The sequence below is a fragment of the Bos grunniens genome, chromosome X (assembly GCF_055505025.1).
Source record: "Bos grunniens cultivar Pamir isolate PY7600 chromosome X, Bosgru_T2T1.0, whole genome shotgun sequence".
Classification (NCBI taxonomy): Eukaryota; Metazoa; Chordata; class Mammalia; order Artiodactyla; family Bovidae; genus Bos; species Bos grunniens.
Window position 1 is genome coordinate 76890985 of NC_141194.1, and position 20144 is coordinate 76911128.

Sequence of the window (20144 nt, forward strand, 5' to 3'; positions counted from 1 at the left end):
AAAAAACGGGGGGAGGGATAGAGCTTTTTTAATATCTGTTTCCACTTTACTTCAAAGGATGATCATAGAAAGATTTCTTTCAAGTGCTGTTTCCAAATAAAGAAAACACTTATGCATGGACATTATCAGGTCTCTGTCATCTGAAATGTGTTGGGACAATGAATCATATAGAACCCTCCATTGACCTTCTCTCAATGTGTCTAGATAAAACGATGAATATTAGAATCCATCTCCTTGCAGTGCCACAAGTTATAAATGTACTTTATAGGGTTCATTATCCAAACTAATGGACTAAGGGCAACATCCTTGAAATGGATTTACCAGCACTGACAAAGACAGTATGCAATATTTCAGGAACTATATGCAAATGTCTGCATGTTTCCTATATATTTTTATTATGGAAATAACACAATTTACTTTGTCATAGCTTTCCTTTTGAGACTAGAATTATTTTATTTGAAAAACACTTATGTGTTACTCCTCATAAAATGCAAACAAGTAATTTCAAACTGATGTCATATTTTAAATATATTAGCATAAATTAAAATATGCTACCCTAAATAAGAGCTATTTTTTAAAAAGAGCTATTTGCCAGGCATAAAGGCATTAACAGTAAAATGACAAATACCCAAGACCAATAGTGAAAGGAATTTAATGCGTATTTTAATAAAGGCAGATTATGATATGCTGATATTCTTAAATAAATGGCATGACACTGCCATCAGGCTAAACTATATCTTGTGATGTTAGATACATATATTTTTAATCAATTGACTACATATTAATAAATATATCAATATTTATGTGATTTTTTCCCATATAACTTCTACTTCCTTTCTCTTCCTCAGTTATATTTCTATGCATATCGCCTCACATTTCATCAAACTAGAGCTCCTGCTTTATAAAATACTTAATTAACTAAAGTATTTATATCTATTTTAAAAATAAGTACTTAAAATCAGAAAGGCAAGTTAGTCTCCTGGTTTATGTTTTTATTAATTTTTTTTTTTCTTTTTCTGGACCATGACATGTGGCTTGTGAGATCTTAGTTCCCCAAGCAGGGATCGAACCAGGGCCCCTGCTGTGAAAACTGCAAACCCTAACCACTGGACTGCCAGAGAATTCCTTCAAGTCTTCTGTTTTAAAACATTCATACACAATTTAAAACACAAGGTACTTTGGCAAGGAAAAAGAGAAATCTGTTGATCCATCATGAAGCTTCAATCCCTATTTGTCCTGGAAACACTGACAAGCCTCTTTCTTACCTTTAACTCAGAGACTATAGAAAGTCAAGAGGGAATAATCTGGGCAGAAAAAAAGAGGCTGTTAAAATCTTCTGTATTTTGACAAGGATTCAGGTTATACAGATTTATCATTTGTCAACACTCAGGTAATGAACACTTAAGATTTGGGTACTTTACCACATGTAAATTTTACATCAGAAGAAAAAGCTATAAACAAATATTAAACTCTAGTTAATGATATGCATACTGAAGTATTTAGGGGAAACTGTATTGCTATCTGGAATTTACTGTGAAAGTTACTGTGAAACGGTGAATAGGTGAACAGAGGGATAAGTATTTGGGTAGACATATGACTAAGCAAGCATGTTGAAATGTTAATTGTAGAATCTAAGTTGTGGATATACAGGTGATCACCCTGAAATTCTTTCCATGTTGGTGTAGAGTTTAATATTTTCACCATAAAATGTTGGAATCAAATTGGAAGAGGGAGTGATGTTAGTGTAAACCTTGGACTCCAATCTAAGTCTTTGCAAAGGGCTCCCATTTAAGTAAACCGCATAATTAAACCTAGCCCTGAAGCTTGTGGAGACCTCCTTGCTTGTAGGTTTCCAAATACTAACTGGGCTGCTTTCATGATAGCTACAGCTTTGGTAAAAGGCAGACAGTGATTTCAGAAGTTATGGTATTAACACTACTGGGGATCACTCAGAACAGAAGGATGGGTATGGAGACTGGAGAGCTCAACTATGCAAGGATAATATGCCAATAAATGTGCCTATCTATGCTGACGCTTCTGGATTAAAAAGTGATTCTCACAGGAGGAGGAGAAGGAGAAGGAAGCAAATCAGAATCACACCTGGGGGACTTTTTCAAATTATAAGTACCCCTGGAGATTCTGATAAGCTCCCAAATCCCAGGGAAGAATCACCATGGAGTGTGTCACAGCTACTGTTGTATCTTTATGCTATCCTAGGTGGAAATTCAAGATTATTGCTATAGGAAAAAAACACTGATTTCTGCAGAAATTGAGGTGACAGTCATATATGCCTAGTCAGCCAGATAGATGATAACAATACAACTTACCTGATAGTCTCATGCTAAAGTTCTAAGGCTCTAGGCCTGAGCAAAGCTGTTCAAACCAAGACACATTTAAGTAAGTGATAAGATTTGTTTTCCCCTCAGATACTTACTGTCATATATTAGGCCTAATTGGGAGAAAAATGAGGAAGGAAATATAGATTTGGGACCTAGACTTAGACTTTGTATTATAAAGATTAATATAAAAAATTATGACATTCAAGTAACGGAAAACAACAAAATGAGACCTTAAAATAGCCTCTGTTCACCCCTGCAACATGAACTTGAGGAAGCCATTAAAGATTAACAGCATTCTGGATTTAGTTGAGGACCTTGCTGAGCCCCATAAATAGTAAATTGAGGAGGAACATGATAGGAGTTCCCAGTTACAGGGCGCAACAACCAAGCTGATCATAAGAATCAGTGAAGCCACACAGAACATTTCTAGAGCTGAGCTTTCTATATTACAACAGTTATACAGTCCTTGGTTCAATAACATGAGGGCACAAATAGCAAAATTAAGGTAAGAAAGAAAAGAATCAGCAAGATGAAAACTCTTTATCTGGAATTTGGTCCAGGAGATAAAAATAATACTAAAACAAGTATCCATTCTCTATAATCTTCAGATTAATATCCCAATTACTTTTATAAGGAATACATAAATCACACATGAAATCATTAAAAGAAAAATACATTAATTAAAGGAATTAGAAGATTCCCAGTAACTGAAGAAAACAGAATAATACCTCTGCTCACTATGCCCTTTCAAGCTTTCTCAAACATATTATTTCAAATGCCACCTTTTTGATGAAACCATTCCAAAACACCTATTACTCATTTTTATTAGGTAAATATCTACTACAACAGTCTCAAACATGATTATAACTCCAAACCTATGGCTCTTTGTTGTAATCAATCCCAAGCTCTGTATTCATATTTTTAACTATTATCTACTTTTTTTCTGGATAGACTCCAAATGCCTTTTTAACCTAGCATGCCCCATACCTGAATTCTTCATAGTTCCTCACCTGCTTCCCTTCTTGGAATCCCAGTCCCAGTTAATGGCATGACCAGCAGTTACTAGACTTTCCTTAGATTAGAAATCTCTTTTCCCACATCTAATCTGCTACTCAATCTTGATTTCACCTTATAAAGACTTCTTGAAACTAGCCTTTCCTCAACATCTCCACTGACACTGCCCTAGACTCTTGTTAAATCTAATAAGACAATGAATGGATTGTTAGCACACTGGTAGTTCGTTAAAAATAATATTTATGCCATATGTGTGTGGCATACAACCATGTACCAAGCACTGTTCTAAGAGGTGAAAGCTTGGTGGTGGGGGGAACAGCAGAGTATTAGGGAATGTTCTTTGCAGGAAGTGATACATCAGCTGCTTTTGTTTTAGAAAAGGCAGAGGAACCAGAGATCAAATTGCCAACATCCGCTGGATCATCAAAAAAGCAAGAGAGTTCCAGAAAAACATCTATTTCTGCTTTATTGACTATGCCAAAGCCTTTTACTGTGTGGATCACAATAAACTGTGGAAAATCCTGAAAGAGATGGGAATACCAGACCACCTGACCTACCTCTTGAGAAACCTATTTGCAGGTCAGGAAGCAACAGTTAGAATTGGACACGGAACAACAGACTGGTTCCAAATAGGAAAAGGAGTACGTCAAGGCTGTATAGTGTCACCCTGCTTATTTAACTTCTATGCAGAGTACATTATGAGAAACGCTGGGCTGGAAGAAGCACAAGCTGGAATCAAGATTGCCAGGAGAAATATCAATAACCTCAGATATGCAGATGACACCACCCTTATGGCAGAAAGTGAAGAGGAGCCTCTTGATGAAAGTGAAAGTGGAGAGTGAAAAAGTTGACTTAAAGCTCAACATTCAGAAAACGAAGATCATGGCATCTGGTCCCATCACTTCATGGCAAATAGATGGGGAAACAGTGGAAACAGTGTCAGACTTTATTTTTTGGGGCTCCAAAATCACTGCAGATGGTGACTGCAGCCATGAAATTAAAAGACACTTATTCCTTGGGAGGAAAGTTATGACCAACAAGCAGAGACATTACTTTGCCAACAAAGGTCCATCTAGTCAACGCTATGGTTTTTCCTGTGGTCATGTATGGATGTGAGAGTTGGACTGTGAAGAAAGCTGAGCGCCGAAGAATTGATGCTTTTGAACTGTGGTGTTGGAGAATACTCTTGGGAGTCCCTTGGACTGCAAGGAGATCCAACCTGTCCATTCTGAAGGAGATCAGCCCTGGGATTTCTTTGGAAGGAATGATGCTAAAGCTGAAACTCATGTGAAGAGTTGACTCATTGGAAAAGACTCTGATACTGGGAGGGATTGGGGGCAGGAGGAGAAGGGGACGACAGAGGATGAGATGGCTGGATGGCATCACTGACTCGATGGACATGAGTTTGAGTGAACTCCGGGAGTTGGTGATGGACAGGGAGGCCTGGCGTGCTGCAGTTCATGGGGTTGCAAAGAGTCGGACACGACTGAGCAACTGAACTGAACTGAACTTAAAGCAGTTAAAACCAGTTAAAGCAAGCAAATAAGAACATTTCAAGAGAAGCTCAGGACTTGCAGGGGAACAGAGGCAAGTAAGAGAAATACAAGGAACCAAATAGGGAGAGAAGACAGATGAACTGACAGAGGCAGGCAAAGGTCAGACCCCAGAGTCTCACGCGTCATGTTAAAGGGGTCATGCGTCATTCTGAAGTGATATAAAATCACTGAGGCTTTTTACATAGGGAAGGACAGAGCCAGATCTGCATATTGAACAGATTTCAATGTATAATTATCTAATTAATTTATTTGTTCTTTAATGTACCCCAGTAGACTCTAAGCTCCATGAGAACAAAGACCATGATTGTCTTGTAATGTGCTATACCACCAGTGCCTGGCACACAGATGACAACTGTGCATGGATGCCTGAATACATGATGGATGATGGAAGTATTCAATATATGTGTATAGTGCAGAAACAGAAACAAAAATTACAGAATCTCTGATTTAGCAGGTAAAGAATCTCTTTCCATCGCAGTGCTTCTTCCAAATCACTTCTAATTACAGAAATGGAATGTAAAAGTAACAAATCTAATCTTGTTATTCACCCATTTATAATTATATTACCATATGTAAAATAGATAGCCAATGGGAATTTGCTGTACTACTCAGGAAACTCAAACAGGGGCTCTGTATCAACCTAGAGTGGTGGGATGGGGAGGGAAGTTCAAAAGGGAGGGGATATATGTATACCTATGGCTGATTCATGTTGAGGTTTGATAGAAAACAACAAAATTCTGTAAAGAAATTATTCTTCAATAAAAAATTAAAAAAACTACATTATAATCTGAAATACCATTAATTATAATCTGAACTCCTTAGCATAGCACAGAAGGATCTTCCCAATATATCTCCTCTATGGGATTCCAAAGTATCCAATTACATTAAAAACTACTATTAGCTAACAGATACTAAGCTCTTGCTATATGGATTCTACACACTATCTGTTCAATTCATACTCATAATAACCAAATGAGATAGGTACTGTTGTGTCCCACTTTCAAGATAAAGAAACTGAAGCAAAGAGAGGTTAAACAACTTGCTAAAGTTCACTCAACTAGTAAGTGGGGAAGCCAGAACACAGATCTAGGCCTACATGACTTTAGAGCCTGTAATCTTTATACACAAGGGCAAGATTCATGTTTTATTCATCTCTTTATTCCCATAGCAACTAGCATGTGATTGGTGGAGGTTAAATATCTAGAATATTACCACTACCATCTTGCAAATTGGACATACTAAAATATGAAATTCAGTGCTTTTCTTATTTAATGAAAAATGGTGTTAAGAATCAGTCACCTCACCCTGAGTCTAACATACTATTCATTATTAACTTCCAAATACCTGGGAAAGGTACAGTTATTCCTGACATAAGAAAAAAAAAAAAAAGATATCTCCAAGAAATAGTAATAGCAGGAAATCTAGTAAGTGAGACAGCTGAAGTTCACAAGAACATTAGCTGAAGTAATTAGATTCTGACTATTGGTTACAGACATGTCTGGCCAAGGTCATCCATACCCTATGCTAATATCAAATACTGCATTGCTAAATGGTGAAATCAAATTTACAAGAGTTTTACATGGTCAGCATTCCTACAAAGGAAAAGAAAGCTGCTCAACAACAGCATTCAGTATTTCCAAAAACAGTCAACAGAGGGCTTCAGTATTAGAATTTAATGAGAGTGTATAGAAAAGAACTCCTGATATATATGTCCTCTGAAAATTAAGAAAGCAGAGTCAAGGATAACATAGCCAAGAGAGCACAGTCAAAGTGGATCTCAGGAGAGTACATTAAACAAAAATGAAAAATAAGATATAGCTCAAAGTAAGTATGGATTTAGTTATATATTCCATATTTCTCCTCTCAAAGTTTGTACAACACTTTGATGTATAATCACCACGCTAAACTCAGTGCTTTGATCATTTATGCTTCTATTTGCTTTCCTCAATGAAAGGTTAAAAGAAAAGCACAATAAAGCTATCATCAATTTTTAATATTCATTTTTTTAAACTTAAATCTATTGAGTATAATGGATGACAGGAACCTGCCTTGATTCTGGGGATACTACAGCAGTGAGATCCTGCCTTTTCTTATAGAGAATTTACAATCATATGAGGGGACCTGAGTTGTGGGCCTGGCAGAGGGTTCTGATCTAGTCTGTGGGATCAGGAAATAAACTTAGACCTCTGAGGTCTAAGCATGAGGTCTAAGCAACTGAAGCATGGGTAGCTCTTAACCACACCAAAGAGGAAAGAGGATGCCAAGTGTTCCATACAAGAAAATAGGGGAGACAAGACAATCTAAAACCATAAGGAGACAAATGCAAACGTTTGCAAATTCCTTGATTAATAAGCCTATAAAACTCAGAATAAACAATTGTTTGAGTCAACCTGGATTGCTTAAAAAGAAATGTATGCTGGATATGCCCAAATATAAACTCAAGGTTTTTCCCTCAAAAAATTATCCCTCATTTATATTCAAATCCTGACAAAATATCTATTACTGGTAGGTCTCTCAATTATTGGATTTTGAATGACAAAGTAATAGTATTTGTGAAAGATAAATTAGCCTGAGTCAACTTCAGTCAATACTTGCTTTAGATGCTTATAGAGACTCTTCGACTTGATACAATGGATTTTTAGTGAAGGTATGAATTTACAGTTTTGAAGTACTGGTTGTCTCTTATAAAGAAACTTTTTAAAGATCACTTACGCAATTTAGTAGTGAGAATACTGTACATATCATGAATATTATAAATGCAGGTCAAATTTTTAACTGTCCCACTATTAAGGAAATAAATATTTATGGCTTGGAATAAGTTTTCCAATATGAGAATCATACACAGAATACAAAATGGCTATATCTTAAACACCCCAAGATGGACAATAAAAAGATATTCATTGGAAAACTGACATTCTAGTAAAGTAATAATAAACAGTGTAAGTAGCCATTTTGCAATTTCATTTATATTCATTAAAGTAGACACATACAACCTGTTCTAACATTTTTTTAAATTTTTCACTGGACTGAAGATTACAAATATGTGAGAATGGACTATATTTGGGCATATAAAACATTTTAAGATAATTTATTTCTAAGTGCTAAGGAAAAACTAAGTACTTTTTAAGTACTTTCAGTAACTCAACTAAAGCATGTCATATCTGGGAGGAGACCCAAAATCTACCACAGAGTCCATCTAATTCATAGCCAAAGGAACTGGCCCAGAGACAAGTGACTTGCCCACTGTCCCTCATGGCAATGACAGAGTTCCAGGTCTCCTTTTACTCCAGGGTTACCTGACCATTGCATGCCTTAAGAGTTGTTAAAGAATAATTATTATGTTTAAGATCTTTCTACACAGATAAAAAAGAAATGAATTAAGACCTAGAGTGCCTAGTCCATCATGGAACATAGTACCAGTGGCTAAATCTTGAATTTTACCTTACAGATAAGTGTTTCTAAGTTTCATCTAAGGAGTACCTACATAATATTCAGCTGGAGGTGTTCCTTAAAATTGCCAATTTCCTGGCTTCACTCTAAGCATATTATCCAATTTTACTCTGCCAGCATGAGGCACAGAAATGGGCATTTTGTTTTACATGTTTACCTATTACCTAGTGATTTACAGACACATTAAAATTTGAAAACTACCAAACTTTGGTCTTTAGAGCCTGAGCCCTCAGCTATCTGTTGCAGTCCAAGATCTGCAGCAGACCACAAAGAAGAGTTCCTCTATTTAGAGTTTGTAATAAAAACTAAGTCAAAGTTAAGGTAAATGCAGCCTTTAGTGCAACAGATGCTTTTTACTGTCCTAACAGATCCTTTAAGAAAAACAACAATCACGAGCCATGCGAATTCTTCATGTCACTAAGAGTAACATGTAGGACTGGAATGAGGCCTCCAAAACGTAAAAGGATCTAAGTAAATAAGCACCAAACAAGCAATTCATTATCTAGCTTTCCATCATGGATACATACTCATGCTTCAAAATGAATGCATAAGGGAAAATGACTCTAAGAATCATAAAGAAAACTATTCCGTCATGAACCTCCAGAGAGCCCTCACATATCAATATATCTCGGGCCTGTGGGGTAGATTTTTCACTGTAGATTATTAATGTTTCACTTATGTAGTACCTTTCTGTTAAAGTGCTAAAGATAATTATATGCATTTAAACCATATGTCTATTTTATCTTATACTAAATAATTACTTTCCTTGTCTAAATATTACATATTCTAGTTGAATTTGTTCTCTACCATATCTCAAAATACTAGTTATGACACTATAGCTGGCCTATGAGAAATTAACACTTTATGCTACTTGGACTATATAAAATTATTGTAAAATGAAAAAAACAGCTTAAATTTTATATTTTTAAGATTCTAGGTCCAGATATTAAGGTATTTTATGACCTGAACAATACTACTTCTTTATGTATCCCTAAAAACAGTCATACAAGAGATATGGATCAGTAAATACTTAGAAAAAGAAAAATACATAGCAATTTAAACAGCTCCTAAAATTTGATGCAGTTAGCCCATTTATGTTTAAATGTAAAGCCCAGAAATAAAAAAAAGAAAAAATACTACTTAGTGTAATTTAGACAAGAATATATTTTAGTAACTGAATAACAAATCCTAGAAAAATAAAACTGAAATATAAAAATGAACAGATAAAGAGATCATGTTCAGCTTTCTTTAAAAGCAGATACATTCTTATTTCAATCCTAAACCAGCCTGCAGGCCTGATATGGTTGTAAAGGAATTCATCCTCAGATAACAGGGCAGCATAGTTTATGACAACAATCTACCTAAAAATCATTAAAGTCTTTTCTCTTGGAGTGACATGCATTATCAGCAGAGATTAATCTGATGAGTCTTTAGGTGAGATCCATTTTTAAAAATGCAATAACAGAGGGCTTTGTTGTCATCTGATGAAAATCAATTAGAGGGGGTAAGGCCACAAGGAAAACTAACATCACTCATCACCTACCCCCGGCAGCTGAAATGATTTGTCTTCTGAGCTTGGATGATCAGGAGTTATAGTCATATTGCAGGGAAATTAATTTAGTTTCTATATTCTGAACTCATTTTCCTTGTTCTGGAGGATCTAAACACAAATAACTTTTAATCAAGGTTGATATGTTATTAATACCAAGGAGGATCTTTGAAGAATCATTTTTTAAAAATCGACTTTAGCATTTTTCACTTGTGCTTGGGGGTGTAAATACAGGAAGGTAACTTATATCATCCTTACTTTCCAGATTCTTTATCCACAACAAGGCACTGTACTGAATGGCGAAGACAATAGATTCCACCAAACACTGCACACATTCTAGGAAGAGAATAGGAAAATGAGGATTAGAATTCTTGAGTTGAAAATTAAGGTAATATAATGTTTTTTAAAATATCTAACACCTAATAAATGTAACTGGTCTTAGAAAAAAAATATATTGATAATTTATTATCTTTCTATCATGGTATTAAGGATATCTCAGAGATAAGATTAATATTTTAATGCAGCAGAGGTATTAGTGCTAATAATACAACATGAAAACCTAGAATTGTGACCAAGCTGAAAGTATCCATAAGCAAAGCTCAGTTATCCCCCACTCCCAAACCAGCTACTGACTACCTAAGGTACATAGGCTACAAATAGCCTCAGGAGGTGATGGATGAGACCCCTCCACAACAGAAGTGACCACAAAGAAATGCTAAGGGAAAAACAAGCTGGGAAGGCTCTGGAAATTTTACTTACCATAAAAGTAAGCACAAACTAAATCAGGAACTGAAAACCAGAGCAATAAGCACACGAGTTAATGCTACAGAAGGTCTAAGGAGTTTGTCTAACTCATGAATCTAGGGGCTGGAGTTTTAATGCCCATGTAGGGAAAGCAGAGGCCTTAGGATTCAAACAAGGCAGGGAGTAGAGAATGAGATATTCTCTAATAATATCTGGATCCATAAAGGACTACACTTTAGTGAAAAGGTGATCAAGGGGGGAAATCCAGTGACTACAAGACAGAAAACATTAAATTGTTTTATCTAAAGCCCTGTGTGGGTTTCCACGATGGCTCAGTGGTAAAGAATCCATCTGCAAGGATGTATATTCTTCTGTATTTATTTATTTATTTTTTGAATTTTATTTATTTATTTTTTATTTTTTAACTTTACAATATTGTATTTATAACCAGTGGTCTTCTCTCACATAGACTGGAAATCTGAAATTACACTATTACATGATTTGAGAAACTGTGACTGAGCAACTTCACTCACTAACCAATAAAACATCATGAAAAATGGCTCTGTGCCAGTGTGTGTGCTCAATAGCTCAGCTGTGTCTGATTCTTTGTGGCCCCAAAGACTAACCTGCTAGGCTCCTCTGTCCATGGAAATTTCCAGGCAAGAATACTGGAGTGGGTTGCCACTTCCTACATCACGGGATCTTCCTGACCCAGGGATCGAACCCCGTCTCTTGTGTCTTCTGCATTGGCAGGCTGATTCTTTACCACTGGCCCCACCTGGGTCAGTAGTACCCTGGGAAATTTTGTGGAAGCAACTGCTAAAACTTTCTAGAACAATATGACCTCAATCCAGGCTACATGAAATTATCAAAAACAGAGTTCCCTTATGATGAGCTTATAATCCAGTACAACAGATGAAGAAATACATCTTATCCTGAGTGAGAATTAACAGACATAACAAACAGAAGGATTAGATTCCCACAAAACCTTATTCAGATAGTTAAAATGAGTATACTAAAAAGGGATGGATTAAAAACATTAAGAATGATGGAAAGCCCAGGAAGAAGACTGTGGTAGACTGAATAATGCTCCCATCACAGATGTCCACATCCTAATCTCTGGAGCCTGTGGATATGTTCTCTTACACAGCAAGAGGAACTCTGAAGATGTGATTAAACTAAAGATCATGAGATGGAGAAATTATCCTAGATTTTCCCAATGGATGCAATGTCATCAGAAAGGTATCTTAAAAGAGGAAGCAGAAAGGTCAAAGTCAGTGAAGATGTGCAGATGGAAGCAGAGGTCAGAGTCATGCCACTGATAAAAGGGGGTCACAAGTCAAGGAATGCAGGGGGCCTTTATAAGCTGGAAAAGACAAGAAATAGATTCTCTCCTACAGCCCCAAGACAGAAGGAGCCCAGCCTATTCATTTTAGGCTTCAGACACCCTGGAGTGTGAGACAACAGACTTTCATGGTTTTAAGCTAATAAGTTTATGGTGATTTATTATGGCAGTGATAGCAAACTAATATAAGACCCATGAAAGTGAAAGTGAAGTTGTTCAGTCATGTCCGACTCTTTGTGACCCCATGGACTATAGCCGACCAGGTCCCTCTGTCCATGGGATTTTCCAGGCAAGAATACTGGAGTGGGTTGCCATTTCCTTCTCCAGGAGATCTTTCCAACCAAGGGATTGAATGTGGGTCTCTGACATCGTAGGCAGATGCTTTACTGTCTGAGCCAGCAGGGTGTCTCTTAATATAAGACCCATAAGTATGTGAAAATGATTATGACAGAGGGGGCATTACAGACTAGTGGGGAAAGAATGGATCACTGAAGGAGTGGTTTTGAGACAATTGATTTATACCATATACAGAATCAATCCCAGGTAGATGAAAGTATAAATATAAAAGACAAAGCTTCTGGAATATATGAGGATATATTTTGAGTTCAGGGGAAATAAATATTTCATAAATAAGATACAAAAGGCTAAATTGTAGAGAAAATGTTGAAAAAAGTATTTTTAAATGATAAACACTTGGACAACAAAAGAAAAGCCATGGACTAGGAAAGACATAAAAAAATATCTTACAAATTATCTAAAAAATATCAGTTTGGATAATAATTTGGCCATGTCTAATAAAGTTGAAGATGCATATGCCTCAGTTCAGTTCAGTTCAGTCGCTCATTCATGTCCAATTCTTTGCGACCCCATGAATCGCAGCATGCCAGGCCTCCCTGTCCATCACCAACTCCCGGAGTTCACCCAGACTCACGTCCATCGAGTCAGTGATGCCAAGCAGCCATCTTGTCCTCTGTCGCTCCCTTTTCCTCCTGCCCCCAATCCCTCCCAGCATCAGAGTCTTTTCCAATGAGTCAGCTCTTCAATGAGGTGGCCAAAATACTGGAGTTTCAGCTTCAGCATCATTCCTTCCAAAGAACACCCAGGGCTGATCTCCTTCAGAATGGACTGGTTGGATCTCCTTGCAGCCCAAGGGACTCTCAAGAGTCTTCTCCAACACCACAGTTCAAAAGCATCAATTCTTTGGTGCTCAGCTTTCTTCACAGTCCAACTCTCACATCCATACATGACTACTGGAAAAACCATAGCCTTGACTAGACGGACCTTGTTGGCAAAATAATGTCTTGCTTTTCAATATGCTATCTAGTTTGGTCATAACTTTCCTTCCAAGGAGTAAGCGTCTTTTAATTTCATGACTGCAATCACCATCTGCAGTGATTTTGAAGCCCCCAAAAATAAAGTCTGACACTGTTTCCACTGTTTCCCCATCTGTTTGCCATGAAGTGATGGGACCAGATGCCATGATCTTCATTTTCTGAATGTTGAGCTTTAAGCCAACTTTTTCGCTCTCCTCTTTTACTTTCATCAAGAGTGCAACAATTCGACTATTAGGTATAAATCTTACAGACTCTCAGACATATATACAAAAGATGTGCATAAATATATTTTTTGCTGTATTGTTTTTTAGACAGCATGTCATAGTGGTTATGAGGAAGTTGCTGACTGTCTTAGTTTATATCCCAGCTAGTCCATCTAGCAGTTATGTGACCTTTCAGTATCCTATTTTCTTCATCTATATAATGAGAATAATACTATTTATCTCATATAGGATTCTTCTGGAAATTAAATGAGTTAATATTTGAAAAGAAGATACACAGTGCTGGCACACAGTATTACATAAAGCACTCATTCATTAAATAAAGGTACTATTTGCTATACATCACATGTAACCCGAATATCCATCAAGAAGAAAATGAACCAAAGAAAATATAGTATATTCATATGTGTGATAAAGAATTTAACCTGGCCCATAAAGACATCTAGCCTTTGTTTCTGTCCTCTCAGAAGTGATCTCTAAGCCCTTGAAATGCCAAGCCTGAAAGACATGTCCTTGTTTGTCCATGGGCCTTGGGTCACCAGATAGTCTTAACAATATGACTTATGGTGGGGACTGGCCATACCAGAGAGTCTTAGGGTAAGGACTAGCCTAAGACTAAAAAAGATCAAAGTCTGATTAAGGATGGAGACTTTGGGAACTGTGATATCAGTTAACCTCTGGTGGGGCTAGAGACTGAGATCAGCTCCATGGGTAAATCAGTCACACTTGAGTGATGGAGCTCCAATGAAAGTTCTGGACAGTTGAAGCTCAGCTGAGCTTACCTGTTTAGCCATCCTTTGTGAAAACGTCTATACAACAATACCAGGAGAGTAACACTGCCTTGATTCCATGGGGAGAGGACAACTGAAAGCTCCACATTTGGAGCCACCCTGAACTCTATCTTATACACTTCTTCCCTTGACTGATCTCAATTTATACCCATTCCTTGCAATAAAGCATAACTGTGAGTTTACAGCTTTTAGAGAGTTCTGGGAGTCCTTCTAATGAATCACCAAAACTGAGACTGGTTTTGTGAACACCCCAAATGTGTAGACTGTGTTAGAAGTACGGGTGGTCTTACAAGGACTATAACATATAACTGTACAGTTGGCTTAATCTCTCACATTGTTGGAATGTTGCTGTTCAGCCACTAAGTCGTGTCCAACTCTTCAACCTCATGGACTGCAGCACATCAGGCTTCCCTGTCCTTCACTATCCCCCGGAATTTTCTCAAACTCATGTCCATTGAGTCAGTGATACCATCCAACCATCTCATCCTCTGTTACCCCTTTCTTCTCCTGCCCTCAGTCTTTCCCAGCAGCAGGGTCTTTTTCAATGAGTCAGCTCTTCACATCAGGTGCCCAAAATATTGGAGCTTCAGCATCAGTACTTCCAATGAATATTCAGCATTGATTTTCTTTAGGATTTATTGGTTTGATCTCCTTGCTGTCCACGGGACTCTCAAGAGTTTTCTTCAGCATAACAGTTTGAAAGCTTCAATTCTTCGATGCTCAGCATACTTTACGGTCCAACTCTTACAACCGTACATAACTACTGCAAAAACCACAGCTTTGACTATACGGACAAAGTGATGTTGGCAAAGTGATGTCTCTACTTTTTAACAGGTTGTTTAAGTTAGACATAGCTTTACTTTCAAGAAGCAAGCGTCTTTTAATTTTGTGGCTGCAGTCACTGTCCACAGTGATTTTGGAGCCCAAGAAAATAAAATCTGTCAGTTTCCACTTTTTCCCCTTCTATTTGCCATAAAGAGATGTGACCAGATGCCATGATCTTAGTTTTCTGAATGTTGAGTTTTAAGCCAGCTTTATCAGTCTCCTCTTTCATCTTCATCAAGAGGCTCTTTAGTTCCTCTTTGCTTTCTGCCATTAGAGGTGGTGTCATCTGCATATCTGAGTTATTGATATTTCTCCCAGCAATCTTGATTCCAGCTTGTGCTTCTTCCAGCCCAGCATTTCTCACGATGTACTCTGCATATAAGTTAAATAAGTAGGGTGACAATATACAGCCTTGACGTACTCCTTTTCCTATTTGGAACCAGTCTATTGTTCCATGTCCAGTTCTAAATGTTGCTTCCTGACCTGCATATAGGTTTCTCAAGAGCAGGTCAGGTGGTCTGGTATTCCCATCTCTTTCAGAATTTTCCACAGTTTATAGTGATCCACACAGATGACCACATTAGATGTCTAATCAGGATTAGACAGGATAATTCTTCTTTGAGGAACTGACATTTGAGTTAAGACCTAGGTGATGAGAAGAAATCAATCATGTGGAGATCTGGAGGAAGAATATACTTCGCAGAAGAAACAGCAAATTTGAAAATGTAAAAGTGCAGAGTAGCTCGGTGTATTTGAGGGAGAGAGACAGAGAGAGCCAGCAGGGCTGGAACGTAGTGACTAGTGAGAAATATCACATGAAATGCGGTCACAGAGATAGTCAGGGGCTTGATCATGCAGGGCTTCAGAGGTTAGAGTGAAGACTTTAAATTTTATTCTAAGTACAATGAGAAACCACCAGAAAATTTGAGTAGGACAGTGACATAATCAGATTTGTATTCAAAAAATAGATGAGCCTGGCTGCTGTTGAGAGAATTGTCAATGGGGCAAGAGTAGAATAGGGGAGGGAAGTTATGTCTGCAGTAGATCAGTGAGAGATGATGCCGGTCTGAAGCAGGGTTATGGCAAGAGAGATGAACTGGAGAGACTGGGGACATATTTAACACATAAATCTGACAAGACTTGCTGATGGACTAGATGTAGCAGGAAGATGTCCTCCTGAAGACAAATTTAAGGTAATACACCTATCCATGAGAGCAGTCTCCCCTCTGAAATGTGTGAACAATCAAATGTTACTGCTCAAGTCTGATAACAGTATTGCTGTACAATAAGTGCTTTGAAGGGCTTCTGCAGAAACATTCTTCTTCCACCTGGGGTGTCATTATTAGGGTCAGCTAAGTCTTACCAACTCAGTAACCATAACTCCTGACCATCCTTTAAAATTACTATTTAATACTAATTTCTACATGGGAGGGCATGATGAAGAGATTAGTTTCTGTGCTTTCAAGGAGTTACCATGTACTTGGAAGGGCACAGCACTGTTGATAATTTAAGAAATTATATGGTACAAGTATCTGAGTCCAGTGCATCTTTTGATGCAAGTTTCACACTCACTGAAAAGGTTGTGGGCAGATGGATTGCCCTTTAGGCACTGGCATCACTCTGGGAAGGCATTATCATCATGCTTAACTTAGAAAAAGCTGTCAAAAAGCAATGCATAGCCTTCATAAAGCTCATTCCCAGAAACTGTCCCTATTTTATAGATCTCAGCCATATATCTAGCTTTCCCTGTTCTTGGTGACATTCTGTGGATGATATATTCTCTTTTATTTCCCCAGCTTTTCCACCTGTCCTTAAATTTAACCTTCTATAGGAAAAGTCACAATAAAACTATGTATTGGATGACAGAAACACATCTGTATTAATAACTGCACCAGGGGCCCAGAATAAATTAGCACAAATTATAGAGTACAAGTCATCATTCAATTTTTTAACAATAAAGTCTTCCCAAAGTATTGGGGGTCAATTTACATCCTTGGGTCACAACCTAGGTTCTGTATCTACAGTTCTTGTGTAAAATGGCTCCCTGGTTTATATAAGTGTCAGAATCACTTTGCCAATTCAATGATTCTTCAATATAGCCTATCACAATGATATCCACAGAGCTTTTGATGAGAAAGCACTGGTATTTACTGACTACTCTTTAAACAAATTATAATTTAAACTAAGTTGTTGATAAAATTGAACTTTTCAGTCTGAACACTCAGGCTAATAGCCTCATGTTTCTTATTTGCCACATGTCTGCTAAATCAAATTCATTTAAAAACAGATTTTTCAAATTCAAAAGAAAGCCTTGTTCAAATTTTTGGGATGTAGCAAACAAGTCTACAGTAAACCAACCAACATATGCCCTTCATGAGATTTCTTTTAATTTCCTTTCTCAGACTTTCTCTGCTGATATCCTCAGGCTTCCCAGGTGGCTCACTGCTCTCAGCTGCAGGAGACGCAGGAGATATGGGTTAGCAGGTTCAATCCCTGGGTCAGGAAGATGCCTTGGAGGAGGAAATGACAATCCACTCCAGTATTCTTGCCAGGAAAATCCCACGGACAGAGAAGCTTGGCAGGCTGGACTCTATGGGGTCTATGGGGTCACAAAGACTCAGACATGACTGAGCAACTGAGCTAGGCTTGATATGATATACTCATCTCTTATTTGAATACTCCTTATTCAAATCCTTGATCCATTTGCCACTTAATCTTCAAAACTCAAATTGTACAAATAACACAGGTAAAGAGGTATCAATTTTGAATCAGGCAATAACAGATTTTTATGATTACATCCAGAATTATATAGGTCCTTCTGAATGCAGATACATGAATATCCAAGGCAAGTATCTTCAGAGATCCCTACATAATGACTCCTGGATCTCTTCCATGAGTTGAAATATATGTGTGCAGCCATCTTCTTAGAGATATAGTCTTGCATTCCATTTTTCTGCCTTCTAAAACAGTCCTTCAGATAATACTCTTTAGCTTAGTATTATATTTTACTATATACAAGCTCTCAATGTCAACTATAAATTGGGAAGCACCTCAAGAGTTACTATGCCGACTCTTCAATTATTTATAAAAATACTAAAAACAAAGAAAGCCTACTGTAAAAATCTCTCCATGAAAGTAAGAGCTCATTTTAAACTACCCATTTGTTCCTTCCTTCTATTTAAACTAGATCTCTATGCATGAATAAACATTATCCCCAACTCTATGGTGAGAGGACATTTCTTTTTTCTTTTTTTTTTAATTAATTTATTTTAATTGTAGGCTAATTACTTTAGAATATTGTAGTGGTGTTTGCCATACACTGACATGAATCAGCCATGGGTGTACATGTGTTTCCCATCCTGAACCCCCCCTCCCATCTCCCTCCCCATCCCATCCCTCAGGGTCATCCAAGTGCACCAGCCCTGAGCACTCTGTCTCATGCATCAAACCTAGACTGGAGATCTGTTTCACATATGATAATATACATGTTTCAATGCTATTCTCTCAAATCATCCCACCCTCACCTTCTCCCACAGAGTTCAAAAGACTGTTCTTTACATCTCTGTCTCTTTTGCTGTCTCGCATATAGGGTCATTGTTACCATCTTTCTAAATTCCATATATATGCATTAGTATACTCTATTGCTGTTTTTGACTTACTTCACTCTGTATAACAGGCTCCAGTTTCATCCACCTCAGAACTGATTCAAATGCATTCTTTTTTTTTAAATTTTATTTTATTTTTAAACTTTACATAATTGTATTAGTTTTGCCAAATATCAAAATGAATCCATCACAGGTATACATGTGCTCCCCATCCTGAACCCTCCTCCCTCCCCATACCATCCCTCTGGGTCGTCCCACTGCACTAGCCCCATGCATCAAGTATCGTGTATCAAACCTGGACTGGCATCTCGTTTCATACATGATATTTTACATGTTTCAATGCCATTCTCCCAAATCTTCCCACCCTCTCCCTCTCCCACAGAGTCCATAAGACTGTTCCATACATCATTGTCTCTTTTGCTGTCTCGTACACAGGTTCTTTTTAATGGCTGACTAATATTCCATTGTGTATATGTACCACAGCTTTCTTATCCATTCATCTGCTGATGACCACCTAGGTTGTTTCCATGTCCTGGCTATTGTAAACAGTGCTGCAATGAACATTGGGGTACACATGTCTCTTTCAATTCTGGTTTGAGAGGACATTTCCTAAAGCAGTCTTTGGTACAAAATCTATCAAAGGCTTTTTGAAAATCTGAATGTTCACTGGCTCCCTCTTGTGCACACCTTTTTTACCCTCTCAAAGAACCCTGTTAGATGCTGAGGTATAATTACCTCACAAAACCATATTCTTTCCTCCTGTGGGTTATATGTTAATAACTTCACCCTTTAGCTATTTATTAAAAAATTGACTCTCAGGTCAAATAGTTAGCCTTATTCCTCTGTGGTTCCTTGGGCTCCTTCTTTAAACTATGTATGCTCTACACCTTCTCGATACCCCAAGGGAACTGATTGTCTTCAACTGCCCTTTCCAAACTGAACCTCTGCTCAAGTCTCTCACATTTTAAACTGAGAAGGTTGACAAACAAAAGTGACCCAGACCTCTGCAATCCCAGATACTCACTTATTTCCTTTGTTGGCAGATAGCAATTCATATAGTAAAATAAAACAAAGGATAGTCACTTCTGTTAGACAAATCCTAGAAAAGGCTTGCAAACCTTTTCAGTGCAAAGGTTAACAGTACTGGCTTGGGACCTGAAGGTACAGCTATTAGCCATGATTCAGCTCAGGCTGTGTAAAAGACTGAGAGTGTTCAAATTAACCAACTAGTCACCTGCACTGTATTAATTTACAACAGGCACAAAAGTATAAGGTATGGACTTAGCCCTTTGTTAAGCATGTGAGACAAATGACATTATTAAGTGTAATAGCCAGAGAAAAACTGAAGATTATATGGTAGAGACTAAAAGC

General features: G+C 37.5%; 1 protein-coding gene across 11 annotated transcripts in view; it reads right to left on the reverse strand.

Annotated features, from left to right (window-relative positions):
- The window catches only part of CHM (CHM Rab escort protein), a 249703-nt gene that overhangs the window by 71376 nt on the left and 158183 nt on the right, over positions 1–20144 (reverse strand). For 10 of the 11 annotated variants that reach the window (XM_086387481.1, XM_086387486.1, XM_086387484.1 and 7 more), the window contains one exon: positions 10167–10244. The exons of the other annotated variant lie outside the window; for it this stretch is intronic. In XM_086387481.1, the coding sequence (XP_086243607.1) occupies positions 10167–10244 (78 nt within the window). The remainder of the gene's footprint in view (positions 1–10166; positions 10245–20144) is intronic. 11 annotated transcript variants of the gene reach the window in all.